Source organism: Miniopterus schreibersii, assembly GCF_964146895.1.
Source record: "Miniopterus schreibersii genome assembly, chromosome: X".
In the NCBI taxonomy this organism is placed as follows: Eukaryota; Metazoa; Chordata; class Mammalia; order Chiroptera; family Miniopteridae; genus Miniopterus; species Miniopterus schreibersii.
In genome coordinates, this window is record NC_138104.1 from 8332476 (window position 1) to 8350084 (window position 17609).

Consider the following 17609-nt stretch of genomic DNA (forward strand, 5'->3'; position numbering starts at 1 on the left):
CATAGACATCATCTGAGAAGTGGCTTTTAAAAAATTTTATTTGAATGTTTAGTGACCTGATTTGTCAAGACAAATAACTACAGCATTTGTGTAAGAAGTTGTTGCTTTGTGGATTTTGCTTTGTTGACCAGGTAGCAGAACTAGGTCCCCAAGGAGTTTGCTTCTTCCCCTCGTTACAAGATTCTTCTTTGAATCCAAGCTAATATCTTCCTTATTTATGGATATGGCATGTCTTACAATGCATAGGTTATATTTGAGTGTGTGAATCCTACTTTGTCCAAAGGCACCTCCTAAGGCACATCTGTTGAAGTCCCAGTGTGGGAAGCATGGGTTGGGTTGGATTTGCCTGAGATAGTATCACCTTTCCTCTTGTCTTTTTTATTTATTAAATATATTGGGGTGACATTGGTTAATAGGATCATATAGGTTTCAGTGTGGATTTCTGTTAACATGATCTGTATATTACACTGTGTGCCCACCACCCAAAGTCAAATCATCTTCCATAACCATATATTAGGCCTCCTTTACCCTCACCCCCTTCCCTCTGGCAACCACCACACTGCTGTTTGTGACCGCGAGTTTCAGTTTTATATCCCACATATGAGTGAAATCATATGGTTCTTAGCTTTTTCTGCCTGACTTATTTCACTTAACATAATATTCTCAAGGTCCATCCATGTTACTGCAAATGGCAGTATTTCAGCCCCCCCCCCCCAAATATATCTCTATTGATTTCAGAGAGAGGAAGGGAGAAGGAGAGAGATAGATAGAAACATCAATGATGAGAGAGTCATTGATCTGCTGCCTCCTGCAGGCCCCCAGCTGGGGATGGAGCCCACAACCCGGGCATGTGCCCTGACTGGGAATCGAACCGCGATCTCCTAGATCCTAGGTCGACGCTGAGCCATGCCCGGCTGGGCTTTCAGCCTTTCTTATGGCCGAATAGTATTCCATAGTATATATGTACCACATCTTCTTTATCCGTGAATAATGCTGCAGTGAACATAGGGGTGCATATATCTTTGCGAATATATGTTTTTGAGGTTTTCAGGTATATATCCAGGAGAGGGATTGCATGGCCATATGGTAACTATTCTTAATCTTTTGAGAAATCACCAGACAAATCCACTCAAGTTGATCCAAGATAAGGTCAGATGACCTCAGATATCTTGTGGTGTGTGCCTCGAAATACAGATTGTAGAATAGGGAGGAGAGAGAAAAAGCCTATAGAGCAACAATAAAATCCATGTCTATTCATCTTATAATTTCAGGAGGGCAGAATCCAAGCCTTTTCTCTTTCTGCACTGATGGATGGCATCTGGCAGATAAGCGGCACTTGATAAATACTGCATTAAGCACCAACAATGTTTTTCTTATGTTGCCAAATTGGGTCAAAGGTTAGTTTGGTAGAAGTGAATCGATTCTTTGATTTAAACTAGGGGAAAATTTTCGGGCAGGGCACTCTTCCCAGATAATCTCTTGAGGTGGACTTGTTGAAGTAACTAGGTCAAGAAGTGGTAAATATACTGGATTTTCAAATCCTAAGGAACAAATCAACTGTAATTAATCAACAGGTCTTGACCCTGAAGGAAATATTCTAAAAGGTCAGATTTGAAAATTGAATGGTGCCAAGGAGCTAGTAGATTGCCATTAGGATAAATCCCAGTCAGACCTGGGATACCTCACTTACCAAGCCAAGGAAACTTAACTGGCATCACCACAGAACTGTGGGTCTGTTCCATCAAATATGATGATTGGCTTTGAGACAGGAAGCAAAGGGTAGGTATAAATGAGCTAATTCTCTAGATAGCAACATTAACAGTGGCATTCTTTCCAAAATTAGCACTGAGACAAATTTTACTTAAAGCTCCAGTCAATGACCTGGAAAAGGAAGTACACATTGAAAAATTTACTTTGTCAACAAAAGTTTTCTAAACAGCAAAGTGCCCATTAAATGGGAATAAATTCTAGAGTATATGCTTCAAGGGTGGTAGGCCCGTGTTAGGGTACAAAAATGGGGACGCTGCCCCTCCACCTGCCTGTGCTAAAGTTCAGAAGAATTTTTCTCGCATGTTATCAAAATTACCTCCTGTTCAACTCTCGCTCATGGCCATGTCCATTGGAACTGAGACTAATTAAGAATCCTTCAGTGCAGATCTGTATTAGAATAAGCTGTAACTTACTGTGACCTTAACAGGAATTTTGTGGATGTGGATTTTAAGGGATGTAATTAAGTACAAACATTGAGAATGTGTGTGTTTCTTTTCCCCTTGCCATTTCATTGATGTTTGGCTAGAATGTGAAAGAATGGTTTGTGTGGCCTGAAATCCGATGATAGAGAGCCATTTTTCTTTATGTGAGGCAGCTGACTTTGCTATCGCTTTAGTGTAAAAGCTTTTCTAGATAACTGTTTGGAGAAATATCTTTGGAAGAACTCACGATGAATGGTTATGTTGTTCTTTAGGTATATTTTTCCTAGAAAGTAGATTAACTGAAAACCTATTCTCATAGATTAACTGGAAACCTATTCTCATACTGTACTTTGGAGGGAGGAATTTGAGGTATGTCATGAAAGGGAGAGTAAAGAGAGCTTGAGGGTTTTTATTTTCCTAGTTAGCCAAGATGAAAACAATTACAAAAAAATGTTAAAAATCTTCACAACCCACACAACCCATGAAATGTACATAAAAAGGAAGGTATTCTTATGTAATACTTTCAACAATAAAGATAAATTTAAAAAGAAAGGTTTTAATATTTGTATTAGAGCGAGTGTCTGGTATCTGTGAGTCTCTCCACCCCGGACTGCATTTTCTTCGACATCTGCAATAAACCTGCTGACCCTTCCTGATCTTGCTGTGAAACCTAAATGGCTATGTCAAGTTATCTGAGAATTGGATTCCTGGAGGGTTCTTTAGAGATTATTTGGAGAAATAATAAGGAAAATCACTCCCTGTTGGAAGTCCTCGTTTTTTTTTTTTCAGTTAGCCCCCTGGGGGGAGAAGGAAAGGCATGTCTCCAATGTTTTTCTAAGGATACCTTCCTGCTTTCACTTTCTCTAAGGTCTTATGTGGTTACCCACAGGAGACTGACTGCTCACAGGGGCAGTCATGAGACTTCAGCACACTAGGGGTGTAGAGAAAGGGCAAGATGCTGCTGGTGGCCAGCATTCTCCCAGCCTGATCTCTGTGACCCTCCAAAGCTGGTCTGATTAGCTGTCTTAGAGATGGTCCTACCAGTGCTTTGGTTTTCCAGGGTTTTGATCCACAGCTTGGTACACAGGTTCTAGAAGTACTATTGGGCACCAAAGAAAAACATGTTGTAGTCAGTGGTGTTTCCTCTCTAGGCTACTTTTTATTTGTAGGTAAATGTGTAACTGAGGTATTTGGAATCTTTTATTTATCCCCTGGCATTCTGTTAAATTGTGAGTGTAATGAAAATCACAAATTAGTATTTGAGAGAATCTCTCGAATGATACAACCGTGGCATGTACCATATTTGAGTCATTGACAGGAAAGTCCTTCTTTATTAGTTGTAAAGCAGGAGTACCCCATCTTTTCCTATCTGTCCCTAGCCTACCCTCTAAGGTCCCCCAAAACATTTCCAGGAGCCTTTTATTAGCACTGACTCCTGAGGTAGTATTTATTGGGTCCTCAGACTTGAAGAGTTTTGGGTTATTCACCAATATTATTATTCCTGTTGAGCCTGGACCTGGATGAAGTGGTTGAAAACGTGCAAAATAGATGCAGTTGTTCTAGCTGCTCTAATGTGTTGGTAAAGTAGGTCAATGTATACATTTTGGGCCACTCACGTTGGTTGATGTGCCTTACTTTAGTAAACCTTGGGTACAGTTCACATAAGTTTCTAAGATTGCCAGACATAAACTTTGGTCCATAATTTGCTTATTTAAACATCAATGTAAAGCCTAGCTTGATTTCTATTTGGAGTGGATTTTAAAGCTGTTGCAAACTCACTAAAATGAAGTTTGGTTAGGCTCAGTGGTTAGAGCATCAGACCAAAGACTGAAGGATCTTGGTTTGATTCCGGTCAAGGGGCACATACCTTGGTTGCCAGGCTCGATCACCAGGCCCGGGACCTAGGCCCTGGCGTGTGGGAGGCAGCCAGTCCATGTGTCTCTCTCATCTATGTTTCCCTCTCTCCCTCCCCCCCCCCTCGGATCGTCTTCCTCTTCTCCCTACTTCTACTCTCTCTGAAAAGCAATGGAAAAAATATCCTTGGGTGAGGATTAAAAAAAAAAAAAAATTAAAGTAGCAACCCTAACTCTTCCAACTACACTTAACATGAAGGGTATTCTTAGAAAAATATAATGAAACCGATTTTCAAAATGTGTGCTTCTGATTGCCCTTCTCTGTCTTACCTTGCAGGAACAGTGCACCTCGAAATAATGGATAGTCTTAAGCCCTGCAGAGCTATATTTTGGCAAGGTTTTACAAAATGCTAACTAGCTGTATTTCTCCTACTGATTGGTAGGTGATCTCAAATCATACATCTGCATGATGACTGTAATTTATGTGCCTTATTATTAAAGTTTAGGCCAAATGACTTTAGGCTTTCGATGTGCATAGCGCATTATGTAAAATAGTTTCACTCCTTTTTGCAAAGGGGAGGATAGATTAATGCATATGGCCCCCCACTCCCCTGATATTATGAAAAACCTTTAGAGATTTTCTTTCTTTGTAGGTAACTTGGAGGAGCTGGAGTTCTACAACAACCTGCCTTTTAGCTCACTTTGTGGCCACATGAATTTAGATCTAGAAAGTGAACAGAAACTAGTTTTCTGATTCTTTAGACCAATGGCAAAGAATTGTTTTACTCTCAGAACAAATAAAAATAGAAAAAGAGTAAAGTAAAAATTGAGGGATTGGGAAAATTACCCCCACAATTAATAGCTTAATGTAGCTCCCCAATATTTGAATTACATCAATATTTATTTTTTTATAAGACTGATGAAAGTTTCCCCCACATATTCCTTTTACTTTGAAAACTGTTTTTTAAAAAACAAACTTTATTCTAGAAGAGTTAGGTTTATAGAAAAAGGAAGGACAGCAGAGTTTTCCCATACCCCACACCCAGTTTTCCCTATTATTAACTTCTGACATTAGTGTGGTACTTTGTCGCAGTGAATAAACCAATATTGATGCATTATTGTGTACTAAAGTCTAGACCTTATTCTGATTTCCTTAGCCTTAGTACAGTTTTATTGAGATATAATTCATACTCCCCCAAATTCACCCATTTACAGTGTACAGTGGCTTTTAATGTACTCACAGAATTGTGCATACTCACCAAAATCAATTTTTTAACATATTAATCATTCCAGAAAGAAATCCCATACCTTTTAACTGTAACCATCCCCCCTTACTTCCCATTCCCCCCACTCCCGCCCTCCCCCCTCAGCCCTAGGCAACCACTAATCCACTTTCTGTTTCTGCAGATTGACCTGTGCTGGGCCTTTAAATAAAAGGAATCCTATAAAATCCTATAATATGTGGGGATTTAGTGACGGGCTCTTTTACTTAACATGGTGTTTTCAAGATTCAGCTGTGTTGCAACCTCTATCAGGACTTCATTCTTTCTTATGGCTGAATACTATTCCAGTGTACCAAATTTTGTTCATCTGTCCATTGTTGGACATTTGGCTAGTATGAATAATGCTGCTATGAACATTTGCATGTAAGTGTTGGTATGATTTCCTTAGTTAGTTTTCCTGTAATGTCTTTTTCTGTTCTAGGATCCCACATTATATTTTGTCGGCGTGTCTCCTGAGGCTCCCAAGGCTTTTCTTCTGATGGCCATTGGCTCTTTAGATCAATGTCTCAGTTTAGTTGTCATCAATTCACCATCACTTATGCATGCTGCTCGGCAACTAATAGATCATGTTTTCTTTTCTGGCTATCTTCACTCCCCTAATTTCTACCTCCAATTAGATATGTTCCTGAAATTGCTGGAAGAGAGAAGATTCTGCTCTCCTGGCCTTCTCTCTCAGTACAAGCTGTCAGAAAAGTCTCTTCGGGGAGAACTTCAGTAGCTTATCGGAGTATAATGGCCTTCATTTCTGTCTTTGTTTTGCAATTGCAGTGTTTTACATTTACATAATGCTTCCTTGTTTACATAGACTTTTTAGGCTCCATTGGGTAAGTGACTTTCCCACTAATCAAGAGCCACGTAGAGCTGGGACTCACACCCCTATTCTTGATTCCCCAGATCAGTCTTCTTATCCCTAGACGACCATTCGCCTTGCCGATGAAATATCCAGATAGTGTTAAGTATTTGGAAGCTTTTAAATTAACTTCTTGAAAACCCCTGGTAAAGAGCGAAGTTTTCTTCAAAACCCAAGTGAGGCACTCAGTTTCTGCAAGGAAGGTCAATGCAAAATCAGTCTCTTGCAGTTGCACTTTACAAAGTGCTTTCCAGTGTGTTCTCAGATGTTCCTCCCTGCTGCTCTTACCCTTAGGGTGCAGTTTGTGTCTCTATCATTCACCAGAGGCATTTGGTTGCTTTATTGGTGAAATCGTTTGGGGTGTGCCTTACAAATCATGCTGGTGCAGGCCAGCCTGGTTTCTCTGCCACTGTGCCCCATAAAGGTTTTTGGCTGCTATTTCCTCAATTTTGGACTCTGAGGGAGTAATCTCTAGAGATTTACTTTATCTTGTACAGGTCCAGAAAGCTAACACCTTAGTGAAAACTACAAGTATTCCTTTATCACCAACCCCCCGAAAATGTGTAAGAATCTGAGAGACATTTTTTTCTTGGCATCTAGTTGGACTTTAAAATGAATTTTCTGAGAGAGCTGTAGAAATGGTTGTAAGTGATAGTTAAAATTGTCAAGTTGATAGTAAATAAGCTGAGGGCTGGCCTGAGAACTAACACCATTTACAACAGTTTCTACAGGAAGGTGGGTTATGAGCAACTGGAAACTAATGGACATTGGCTGCATCCCATTTATACATCAGAGCAAGCCTTTGGTGAGACGATTAAATGAGATAAGATGACAAAGCACAGTTCCACAGATTGTTCACCACAGAGTCCTGTTAAAGGATAGAATGGATTCCTCATATTCAATGCCTACTTCTTTACCCATTGATTTGAAGTGCTGCAAAAAAAAAAGAACCAATACACACTCAGCAGGATTGAGTAGTAATTTATTGTGATTGTCTTTGTTCAGCTTTGAAAACTGAGGCCTTGATATTAAGACTAAAGAGAAATTACATAAAGCTGGTGTGATTGAAAAAAGTGTGGTTCTTTCGAGTGATTTTTTTTTTTTTTTTTGGAGGGGGGTTTGTTTTTAATGCCATAGAGTTAAGCTTTTAAATAGCACGCTTCATTGAATCTCATCCAAGCCTCCTAGTACAGGGCTAGGGGACCAGTTTTCTTTTGAGGGCCACTGACCCACAAAGAAAAAAAAAAAAAACTAATCAAGAGCCTGTACTAAAAACAACTTAATTTAGGTGCTTCCTTAGAAAACCATAAAAACATTAAGTTCACCTGCTTTTAAATAAATTTAGAACAGGGAATTCTCAACAAGTACAACAAATTTTTAAAAATCCTTTGGTTTCATGTTATGTGAAGTTAAAAGAGGTGGATGTAGTAGGTTAAGAAAGAACAATCTAGTTAGAGTGAAAGAAAGAGGAAACCAGACAGGAGTTTTAAGGGAGTAGAAGAGATACATGGGGAGCCTACACGTAGCAATGAGCATGGAAGCAGGGGGTCCATTTAGGGACATAGAGGAGACAAATGCTAGGTGTGGATCGTGACCCACTGTTCACTTCAGCTGTTGGAATAACTGCTCACAGAAGAGCAGGTTAATATTCCCTGCTCTTCTGTGGCTCTAATGCTTAAGCCTTTCAAGGTATAATTCTTATGGAAGGGTATGTATCAGAATCACCTAGGGCCTTAAAAAATAATTGTACTCAGTGTCACCTCTGCAGTGGCTCTCTACTTGTCCTATATGGGATTCCGTTGTCCCTGTGCTTAACCCTCTCAGCCCTAAAGAAAACAAAGTGAAATCTTTCTTAAATGAGAAGTATACAGGATCACCAGGTTTAGAAAAGATCTCCAGAAAGACAAGACATTTCTCATTTAAGCACAGCATTTTAGAAGCAGTCTCAAACATATGTATTATTATGTCTTAAATAAGGTATGCCCTGTCTTTTATTTTTAATTTTTAAAAAAATATATCTTTATTGATTTCAGAGAGAGGAAAGGAGAGGGAGAGAGAGATAGAAACATCAATGATGAGAAAGTCATTGATTGAGCCCGCAACCCGGGCCTGTGCCCTGACCGGGACTCGAACCCCGATCGCCTGGCTCCTAGGCCGATGCTCAACCGCTGAGCCATGCCCGGCTGGGCGCCCTGTCTTTTAATATCAACATTTTAGGTGCTTAAAATAGAAATAGTTGTTGCCCTGGCCAGTGTGCCTGTGGACTGAAGGGTTTCGGGTTTGATTCCCAGTCAAGGGCATGTACCTGGGTTGCAGGTTTGATTCCCCAGCCCAAGTCTGGGCACATGTGGGAGGCAACCAATTGATGTGTCCCTCACGTCGATGCCCCCCCACTCTCTCTTAAAGGAAAAAAATATGCTTGGGTGAGGATTAAAAAATAAAAATAGAAATAGTTACTTTAAAAATCAGATGACTTGCTCGAGTTCTTACCAAAATGTGGAGCTATAATTCCATTTTCAGGTGTACCAAGACTGTCCCCTTTTCCCCTCCTTGTGCTTCTTAAGAGCAGAGAGACTGGTCATGGCACTGAATCCAGGTAGCCTAAATGTGTCCTGGGGTTTAATTCACAAGTGTGTCTTGTGCTGAATGTGTCCCAGCAAAGCTTTTGGCAAGAATGTCAAATTACATTTTCAAGTAATACTTTTTAGAAATGCAGACAAAATAAGTGGTGCATTCAAGGCTATATGGGCAAAAGTGGAGTGTTGGAGTCAGCTTGTTTGCACTGAGGAGAAGACGACTTTGCCAGAAGAAACATTAGCCAAGTATCTACCCTGTGGTCATCCTTTACACAGGGCAAGCCTTTTACCATTAGACATATTTGCCCTGGAAAATTCTTCTCTCTAAAATGAAAGTGGGCTATTTTTTTTCTTTTTTATTAGCTATTGCCAGAACAGTGATATATATTCCAGTGTTCAGAAAGAAGAAGGTCTCCGTGAGGTCCTGCTGAGGCCTAGGGTGGATACGTAGAGGGTGCGGTACATGGGCTCTGCTGAGCTCTTTATATGTGCCAGTGTAAATGGTACTGTGTACTTTCAGCAGGTTCCCAGTAAAACTTTTATTGTTGTTACCTGTTTTTGAAGATTGTCTCCTGGATGTAAAATTCTTGTGGATAAGTTTAAACCCCTCAGTGTCTAGCACCTTCTTAAATGCAGAACATTATTCTTTCCTGCTAACTGTTAGAATTTGCTGGCTTCAGGTTGTGTGTGTGTCTGTATGTATGCATTGGGGGTGGGAAAAAGGGATGCTTTTTCTTGGACTTAGAAGCCTGTTTTCATAAGATCAAATAAGTGACCCTTTAGTTTATTATATGTTTGAACGCCGCCAAGACTAGGTGAACAGGTTATTTTCCAAATTACTGGATTGTATTGCCTTGGAAATTAAATGCACTTCACAATAGAATCTTTGCAGGGGCTTGGAAATCAGCTTGTGATGAATTTTAGCCTGTGATAACCTGAAAAAGTAGTTCCTCCCTTATTATAATTCATTTAAATAGCCCTGTGTGTCTTAAGTTCTTATTCTGAGCATTCCAATTAATATTAATATTCTATGTGGGGTGTGAATTATATGGGTTATTTAATACAGCTGCAGCAAGTACTGTACCTAGTTGGGGTCTTTTGTATTATTTTATGTATTCAGACTGTATTTGGGGAAATCCTCAACCTTGAAACCAGGAGACAACTGGATATCTCTCTGTTAATTATATGTGCCAATAACAAAGGCCTGCTGCGAACTTGTTAAGCCAGTGAAGAGGGAGTTTTGTTTTTGGTTGTAAAAAAGGTGTTTCCAGAAAACTGAGCCTTAGCAACCCTTCTTCTTTCTTTTATTTCTTCTTTTTCTTTTTAAAAAGACTTATTTATTTGAGAGAGAGAGGAAGGGAGAGAGAAACATTGAAGTGAGAGAAACATCGATTGGTTGCTTCTTGCATATGTCACGACCAGGGATGGAACCCGCAACCTGGGTATGTGCCCTGACCGGGAATCAAACGTGCCACCTTTTGGTGCATGGGACGACACTCCAACCAACTGAGCCACTCTAGCCAGGGCAGCCCTTCTTCTTTCACTAATGAGATCTAAGATATTCTGAGCCCAGCTGGGCGTGGCTCAGCGGTTGAGCATGGACCTAGGATCCAGGAGATCCCGGTTTGATTCCCTGTCAGGGCACAGGCCCGGGTTGCGGGCTCAATCACCAGTAGGGGGCATGCAGGAGGCAGCCAATCAATGACAACTCTCTCATCATTGATGTTTCTATCTCTCTCTCTTTCTCCCTTTCCTTTCCTCTCTGAAATCAATAAACATATATTTTAAAAAAAAAAAAAGATACTTTGAAACTTCACAGCTCCTAAGCTCTTCTACACAACCTTCCCCCTCCTTTTTTTGTTTGAATTATCTATTGACCTAGGGTTTCAAAAATGCCAAAATGACTTTGAGAAGTTCTGCATGAAGGAGTTATTTGAAGATTGTTTCCCTTTCCCCCTTCCTTAAATAGTCTTTTAATGCTGCATACCCTGTTTTATCTGGCACTCCCCACTTTTTAATTGCCAGGAAGGAAGAATGATCGGGAGTATATATATCATTATTTGCATATGTGCAGATGACAGTCCTAGTATTAGTCAAATAAGTTGCCAACTCAATTTTATCTGAAGTAGCCCCCTATCCTGCCACTTTGGTATCTATCTTAGGTGAAGACTTCTATCCTCTAAGCACACACAGCCAAAAAGCAGGAAAGGCCAGCTCATGGCCTAGTTCAATTCCCATGATTATTGATGTTGTTAGAAAGCTTTGCTCTTGATTCTCCGTTCCTTTATTTATTGTACACAATTACCATTGACAGGCTCAGATGTCTCCCATATACTCATTCCTGAGTTCTTGAAATCTTGATTCCTTTCAGAACTCATTTGTCTTACATGGAACATGGATAGCAACAGCAAAAGGAACAGTGAAAGTGAATCCTTGTAAACATCTGTACAAAATTATACTAGGGTGCCTATACCACACCAGTTATTATTGGAGTGACTAGAGTACCTAGTGGGATTTATTTTTGAGTGGCTCTGCATCTCTTGGTCATTATGAAGGAGAAATATGGCCTCTTGAAAGCACAATTTTTGTCCTGTGTTAGGAGTAAGGTATAGGTGAACTTTGGGATCTATTATTACTATTATTTTTTTTTTTTTACAAAAAACAACCCTCCAAACCATCATGGCTAAATCAAAAGCAAAAATCATTTGGATTGGGGGAAGGGGAGACTCCTTGTGGGATGAGCTGCTGTGGAGTGAGATGTCTTTGACATTTCTCTTGATGATTAGGATTCCTTCACTACATAAAGATTACGTTTATTGGAAACCATTAGTCTATATTGGAATGAGTGGCTACACCGCACAGATTCCTAAGGTCAATACAGTGTCTAACATCTACCCAGAAGATGCTGGATGAGAAAATCTTAAAATGAAGGACCATTTAATATCACTCCTTGACTTACCATAGACTCAAATTGGCTGACAACTCCTTGAAATGCACTTACCCCATTGCTTCCTCCCAGTCTAACTATTGCTTATAATATTTCTTCAGTTTTTGGTTGTTACATTTTATAAATCATTCTTCATTAAGGGTACCCTTTCTTGGAGTGTAAACTCTCAAAGCTAAAAAAAAAACCTATGTTTCATTTGTGTGACTTGCATAGAGTCTTAAAGAATTAGAAAAGAGACTTGGGTTGATATTGAATGATATTCTGTTTACTGGCCACACTGGTTTTCCTGTTATATAGCAGATATCCTGGTTGGATAGTTCTTTTGTCTTTTGGGGGTGGCTTTATTATTTTATTTTTCCAAGCAGGGAAATACATGTTTTCGGTTTAATGAAAGTTTCCATACATAAGATGCCTAAGCCTTTGCTAGAACCTCACTGACGGAAATGAAGCAGAGTTTGTGCACCTAAATCAAATTCTTCCCTCTTGAACTTGATGAATGATGATGGAAATTGAGTGTCCTATATTTTATCTTTCAGGTGATCATTTGAAGATCTGTCCCCAGGGTTATACCTGCTGCTCTCAAGAGATGGAGGAGAAGTACAGCCTGCAAAGTAAAGATGAGTTCAAAAGTGTGGTCACCGAACAGTGCAATCATTTGCAAGCCGTCTTTGCTTCCCGTTACAAGAAGTTTGATGGTATGTATTGGAACTTTGGTCCAAGTAAGCATCCACATTTGCTTTGTTCCTGAATTTGTTTTACACCTTTTATTCAAGTCACATTTAAAAGTTGATAGTTAAGTTTGTACAATTACTTTTTCAGAGTTCCTCTGTTCTCTCAGCGTTCAAGTTTTCTCCCAAGATGTTCCTTCTTGTTGGATCCTAGGGGCAAGTTAGCCCTTCAGCTTTATTGCTTGAATCCTTCTGGATGCAGTAAAATCTGTATGGTAGGCATTATGGAAATACGGTCACAAGGAGCCAAAAAATAGATTAAAGTAGTTTAATTTAAATGCTTTTATTTCTTTTCTTTGGTGAACATAGAATAGTGTTGTTGACGCACATCACTTAAAAAAAGTCTTCCTAATAAAAAGCAGGCATATGAAATGTAGAGATTCTACAGATGCTGGACTTCAAATTAAATTTCAAAATGGATTCCCCAAAGACAACTAGAATTCCTAGAAGCTCTGTAGAACACAGGCAGGATCAAAACTGAGTTCTTGAGTTTCCATGCAGCAGCAACCCAGAGGTAGCTAGTATACTATAGTCTTCATTAAGCTGGCCTCCTTCCCGGGCCTCATTTTAGCGATGCTCTGGCTTGGTCTCTCCATGTAAAGCGACGACCAAACCCATTTCAGTTCTCTGTGCCAAACATGGATTCTCATATGCACACTTTATTTAATAGTAAAGAAATAGTCAATATGAGCCAACTGAGTAGCACTTCAATCATAATCATATCTGAAGCAATGTTACAGATAAAAGATTTTAAAAATGAGAGTATGGAGTCCAAAAACACATCAGGATCCTTTTCTTTGGTGCTGTTCACTCAATGTGAAGATTGTTATGAAGTCGATTTAATTTTAATAGGAATGATTTTCTTTGTGCTCGTTTTAAAGGCCATTCTAATTACATAGTACCTTTGAAGCATGCTTTTCTTGACATTATACGTGGTGAAGAAGTACAAGGCAAATTTTTGAGATGTGAAATGTCTTTGAGTATTTCTGCAAAGGGCTCGTTACCATGGTGAGAACCTGGACTAAATTAGATTTGATATAGAAGGCAGTCCTCGGCTAAAGAACAGGTTGTATTTCAAATATTGGCTTTGAGATTTGTTATTTGAAACTTATAGCCAGTTTAATAAGTGTTAGTTGGGTTCCCGGGCTAGACCATGAAAGCATATTTTATTTGTAATGTAGTTGCAAATAATCGTAGTTGAACTAATTTTTTCTACCTAACATACCATATATTGTACCCATTTTTTCTAATACTTTGTATGCAGATTGTATGCAAAGTTATGTTTAGTCTTAATTTTATCTTTTCCTTTCCCGGGATGGATGGAGATGATTTTCCCATACCTCCCAACACACATGACCATAAAGTATATTTAACAATATGTTAGCACCACAAGAAGATTGGTGTTATTGGCAGAAGACATCATCTTTCTCTCTTGGTCACTAAATAATTAGTATTATTATTGAAAAGAGTGGTATTCTCTTAACTGTGACATTTCTCACTCAAGACAGTGATCAAAGCATTTTCCTTTACTTTGAGGGGAAAACTTAGAAAGGTAATCCGATGGTCATCTTTGAAAACTGGAGATGCTGATACTTAAAAATGACTACTTGGGGAATTAAGAAGGAAATTAGAAATTAAGATGGAATTTAGAAGGAAAAAAAAAAAATCCTGCTCTTTAGAAATGGCCAGCCTGTTGGTAGCATGATGGGATACAGATAAAGCTATTTCCAGGTTCCAAAGCCGCCTCCTCCGAGTCACCCCATTTCTTATTAGACATATCTGCTAGTATGCAGCCCACAGACAGTGACCTCTCTTGTCCGTGAGCCTGCTGGTTTAGCTTTCTTTCCCCTTTTTGCTCCCCATGGTTTTATAGCATTACTTGTATGATTCCAATGTGTAGTTTTAAAAAGCCATACAGTAAGTGTTAACATATGTTTTTGAAAAAAGGACAGAAAACTGTTTCTCTTGCCTTTTCCTTTCAGGCTTCACATTCAATATATGTATTAACACTGATTATCAGTTTCAAAACTGGTCACAAAAATGATTATGAAATGCCAGTTTGTTTCTTCAGACTTTTAATTTAAAACATGACATAGACAATAAAGATAGTAAGCATAGATTAATTTTTTGAAGTAGTTGCTGAAATGTGTTTGTTCTGGAGATCAGAACAGAGCTGGGATATGCTGTATAATTCTTCCATATTAGGTTTTCTAAGACAAATACTTTTGTGGTAAAACCTCAGTTGACTGGTATCCAGCAAACCATAATCCTCAAGTGAGTTCTGCATTGATTGATTGATTGACTTTTAATTCTCAAGGCCTAAAGAAGATGTTGAATAAAATTGTATAGGGGATGTTGACTCTCAGAAATTCAAGGGTAGGGTGCTTTGGTTAAAGAATTGACCAAGCCATTAAAAAAGCAAAACTCTGGGTTACTGCTGTGAATGAAAAGAGGAAGTAGGGCAGAGTAACCAGATGGCAGCTGGAGAACCAAGGTGGGGGCAGAGAGGCACCACAGAGAAGCCTGAAGACAAGTAATGATGGAATAGCGAAGGGGACACGTGGAAACCTGTAAGGTCAAGCAACTTCCAAGGGGCATATTCTGCCATCTCCAAGATTGCAGTATAAATCCAAAGTGTTGACCCTGAGCCCAGGCAGCTTCCTCTGTCATCAAAATTTTAGTCATCTTTATGAGATACCACTTTTCCCTAAGGCAGGAAGAATTAATTTTTATAAAACTCTTTCATAAAATAAGACTTTTAGGGGATTAACCTTCTTTAACCAGAAATTATCCCATATTTCCAGTTTTTCATAATTCTGCCTCCATGAGCTTCAGTCAGCTCTGGCATTTTGGAGCCAGATACCTTGTATCCCTTATCTCTAAGGTATTTTGTTGTTGTTGTTGTTCTGCAGGTTTAATTTTCTGTTGTTTGCACACCTAAAGAGACTATAATTATTAGTTTTTAAGTTGTAAACTGGGTGTGGGTGCCCATGCGCACATGCCCCTGCACATGCATTTTCAGACCTGAGTGAAGTAGAGAACACTTCTTTAGGTAGCAACAAAATTCTCAGGTTTCCCAATTTTAAACTTGTACCTCTGAGTTTAAGGACTCACCTTTTTCCTACGCAGTCATCTTCTCCATCTACACTTTAACTTAGATGTTTAATACCAGAAATCTACCATCCTAGGCTAGAGACATAGAGCCTGAAAATGCTAGTGACAGAGCTAGCTGCTCCCCCTCTTGGCCAGTTCTGGGATGTATTTTTAATTTTTTTGAGGTAGAACTACTAATTAACATAGCTGAATCAATTGTCTCATGAATATGCTAATCAATACTCAGTTCAGGGGCCTTTGAAAGAATTGCTTGGCAAAGGGAATAGAAATAATAAAAGTGGGGGCATAATTCGTTTTTTGGGACCACAATGTAAACACCCACCCCAAAAATGTCACATTTTGTGAGACTTGTTTTTAAAGGAAGCATAGTTATATAACAACTACAAAGATACATTATTGCTTAACAACTCCCCGATCAAATTGTTTGCTAGATATTTCACATCTTAAAAAAACATCTTAAGGAAATAGAGATGTTGTCTGATGCTAGTCCACTGGAAAAACTTTGTGATTTTAGAAGCAAATGTTGCCACTTTGAACTGGAGGCAGAAAACACTGAATTGTCAGCCTGGTTCTCCTGCGAACCCACAGTGACCTGAGGCAATTAATTGGTCTCAGTTTTCCCATCCATAAAATGAGGGGGTTGAGCTAGATGCTCTCTAAAGACCCTTTCAATTCTAAAAATTCTGTGAATCTTCTGAACATGTGACTACACCAGCTGCTTTAATGAAAGGTCTTACAAGATGTTAATTAGCCGTCTGCACGGTAGCCTCTATTTTCCTCCTATCATTTCTGAACTCTCCACTACTTTCACCAGGCCTTTGAAAACCCTCCCATGAGCCTGAAGCTTGTTAACTTGCATAATAGTAGAATTTTTCTGAATTAGCTTACAATGCACATAAAAGAAATAATTGTGTTCCATCTATCTGCATGGGCCAAGTATAAATCACAGTGGCCACCCTTTCCTTAAAGCCCTCTTGTTTTCTCTCATTTCACAAAGGCGGGACATGAAGCTCTCTTCAGATTTAGCCAAATCTGTGTTTTAATCACTGACTAAAATTTTTCCGTAGTTCTTAATGGCCATTACTTCATTAGTCCAGTAGGAAAACCAGCATGGAGGCTCACTCAGTGAGTTGAAGGCATTAGAATTCACATGCCCATGAAAGTAATGACATCACTGGGAGTGAATCGGCCACTCACCTTCAAAGACAAATGTATCCAACTAAGTTTTATGGCCATTTGCTAGGCTAAAATGTGTGGAATTTTTCTGACCCCTGATCTTAACTATTTTGTAGAAACATGGTTTTATCATTGTCCTTTGCACAGCCATACTGACTGACTAAGACCTCCTGGGAGATTTTCACGTTGAAAAAAAGTCATAAAATAAACGTGTCATAGAAACGTATAGCACACACAAAGGATTGGTTTTTAATCCGCACCTCAGATTTCACTCATTAAGACATCCTTTTAAAATTTGTTGCTTTTCTTGAAACCTCTGCTACAGTGCAGCAGGCAACATTTCACAGGATGAGTAGCTAAGAAAGTACAGAAAAAGACATGAGGCCTTCTGGCCTTCCACCAAAGGCAGTGTTCTTTCCAGATCATGCTAATGTTCTTTGATTTAGTTGGAAAGCACTGCTACTCTTTCCTTTACAATTCTATTTTCTTTTCCTTCCATGTGAAGACGACTAAACTGCTGGGTATTTTTGCTAATTCTTTTTATAATCTCTCTGTGAAACTTGATGAAAATGAGCCAATGCCAGCTTACTGTAATCAAATCAAGAGCTCAGACGAAACACACACATCTCTGTATTGACAAAGGTTTTCTGCCTTTTGAGTTGTTATCTGAAGTGTGACCAATTGTGGCTCTAGTATTGGCTATTTCATTGGATGGAAAATGCTTGTGCAGCTTCCAGGGAGCCCTGAGCACTTTCACTTTGGGCCAGTGCTATTAGCTGTGACTTCTTAAAAAGACATGGCATCAGCAAGAAGGAGCTGATCTGTGTGGAAGCAAGTAAATAAATAGAAGAGCTTCGGCCGAACTGCTTTTATCTACTTTGTTGGTTCAT

At 39.2% G+C, this 17609-nt stretch overlaps 1 protein-coding gene across 1 annotated transcript in view; it reads left to right on the forward strand.

The window, feature by feature from the left end:
- GPC4 (glypican 4) overlaps positions 1–17609 on the forward strand; it is a 112712-nt gene that overhangs the window by 57499 nt on the left and 37604 nt on the right. Inside the window, exon 2 of the mRNA XM_081125580.1 lies at positions 12238–12396. Coding sequence (XP_080981706.1) covers positions 12238–12396 — 159 coding nt within the window. The remainder of the gene's footprint in view (positions 1–12237; positions 12397–17609) is intronic.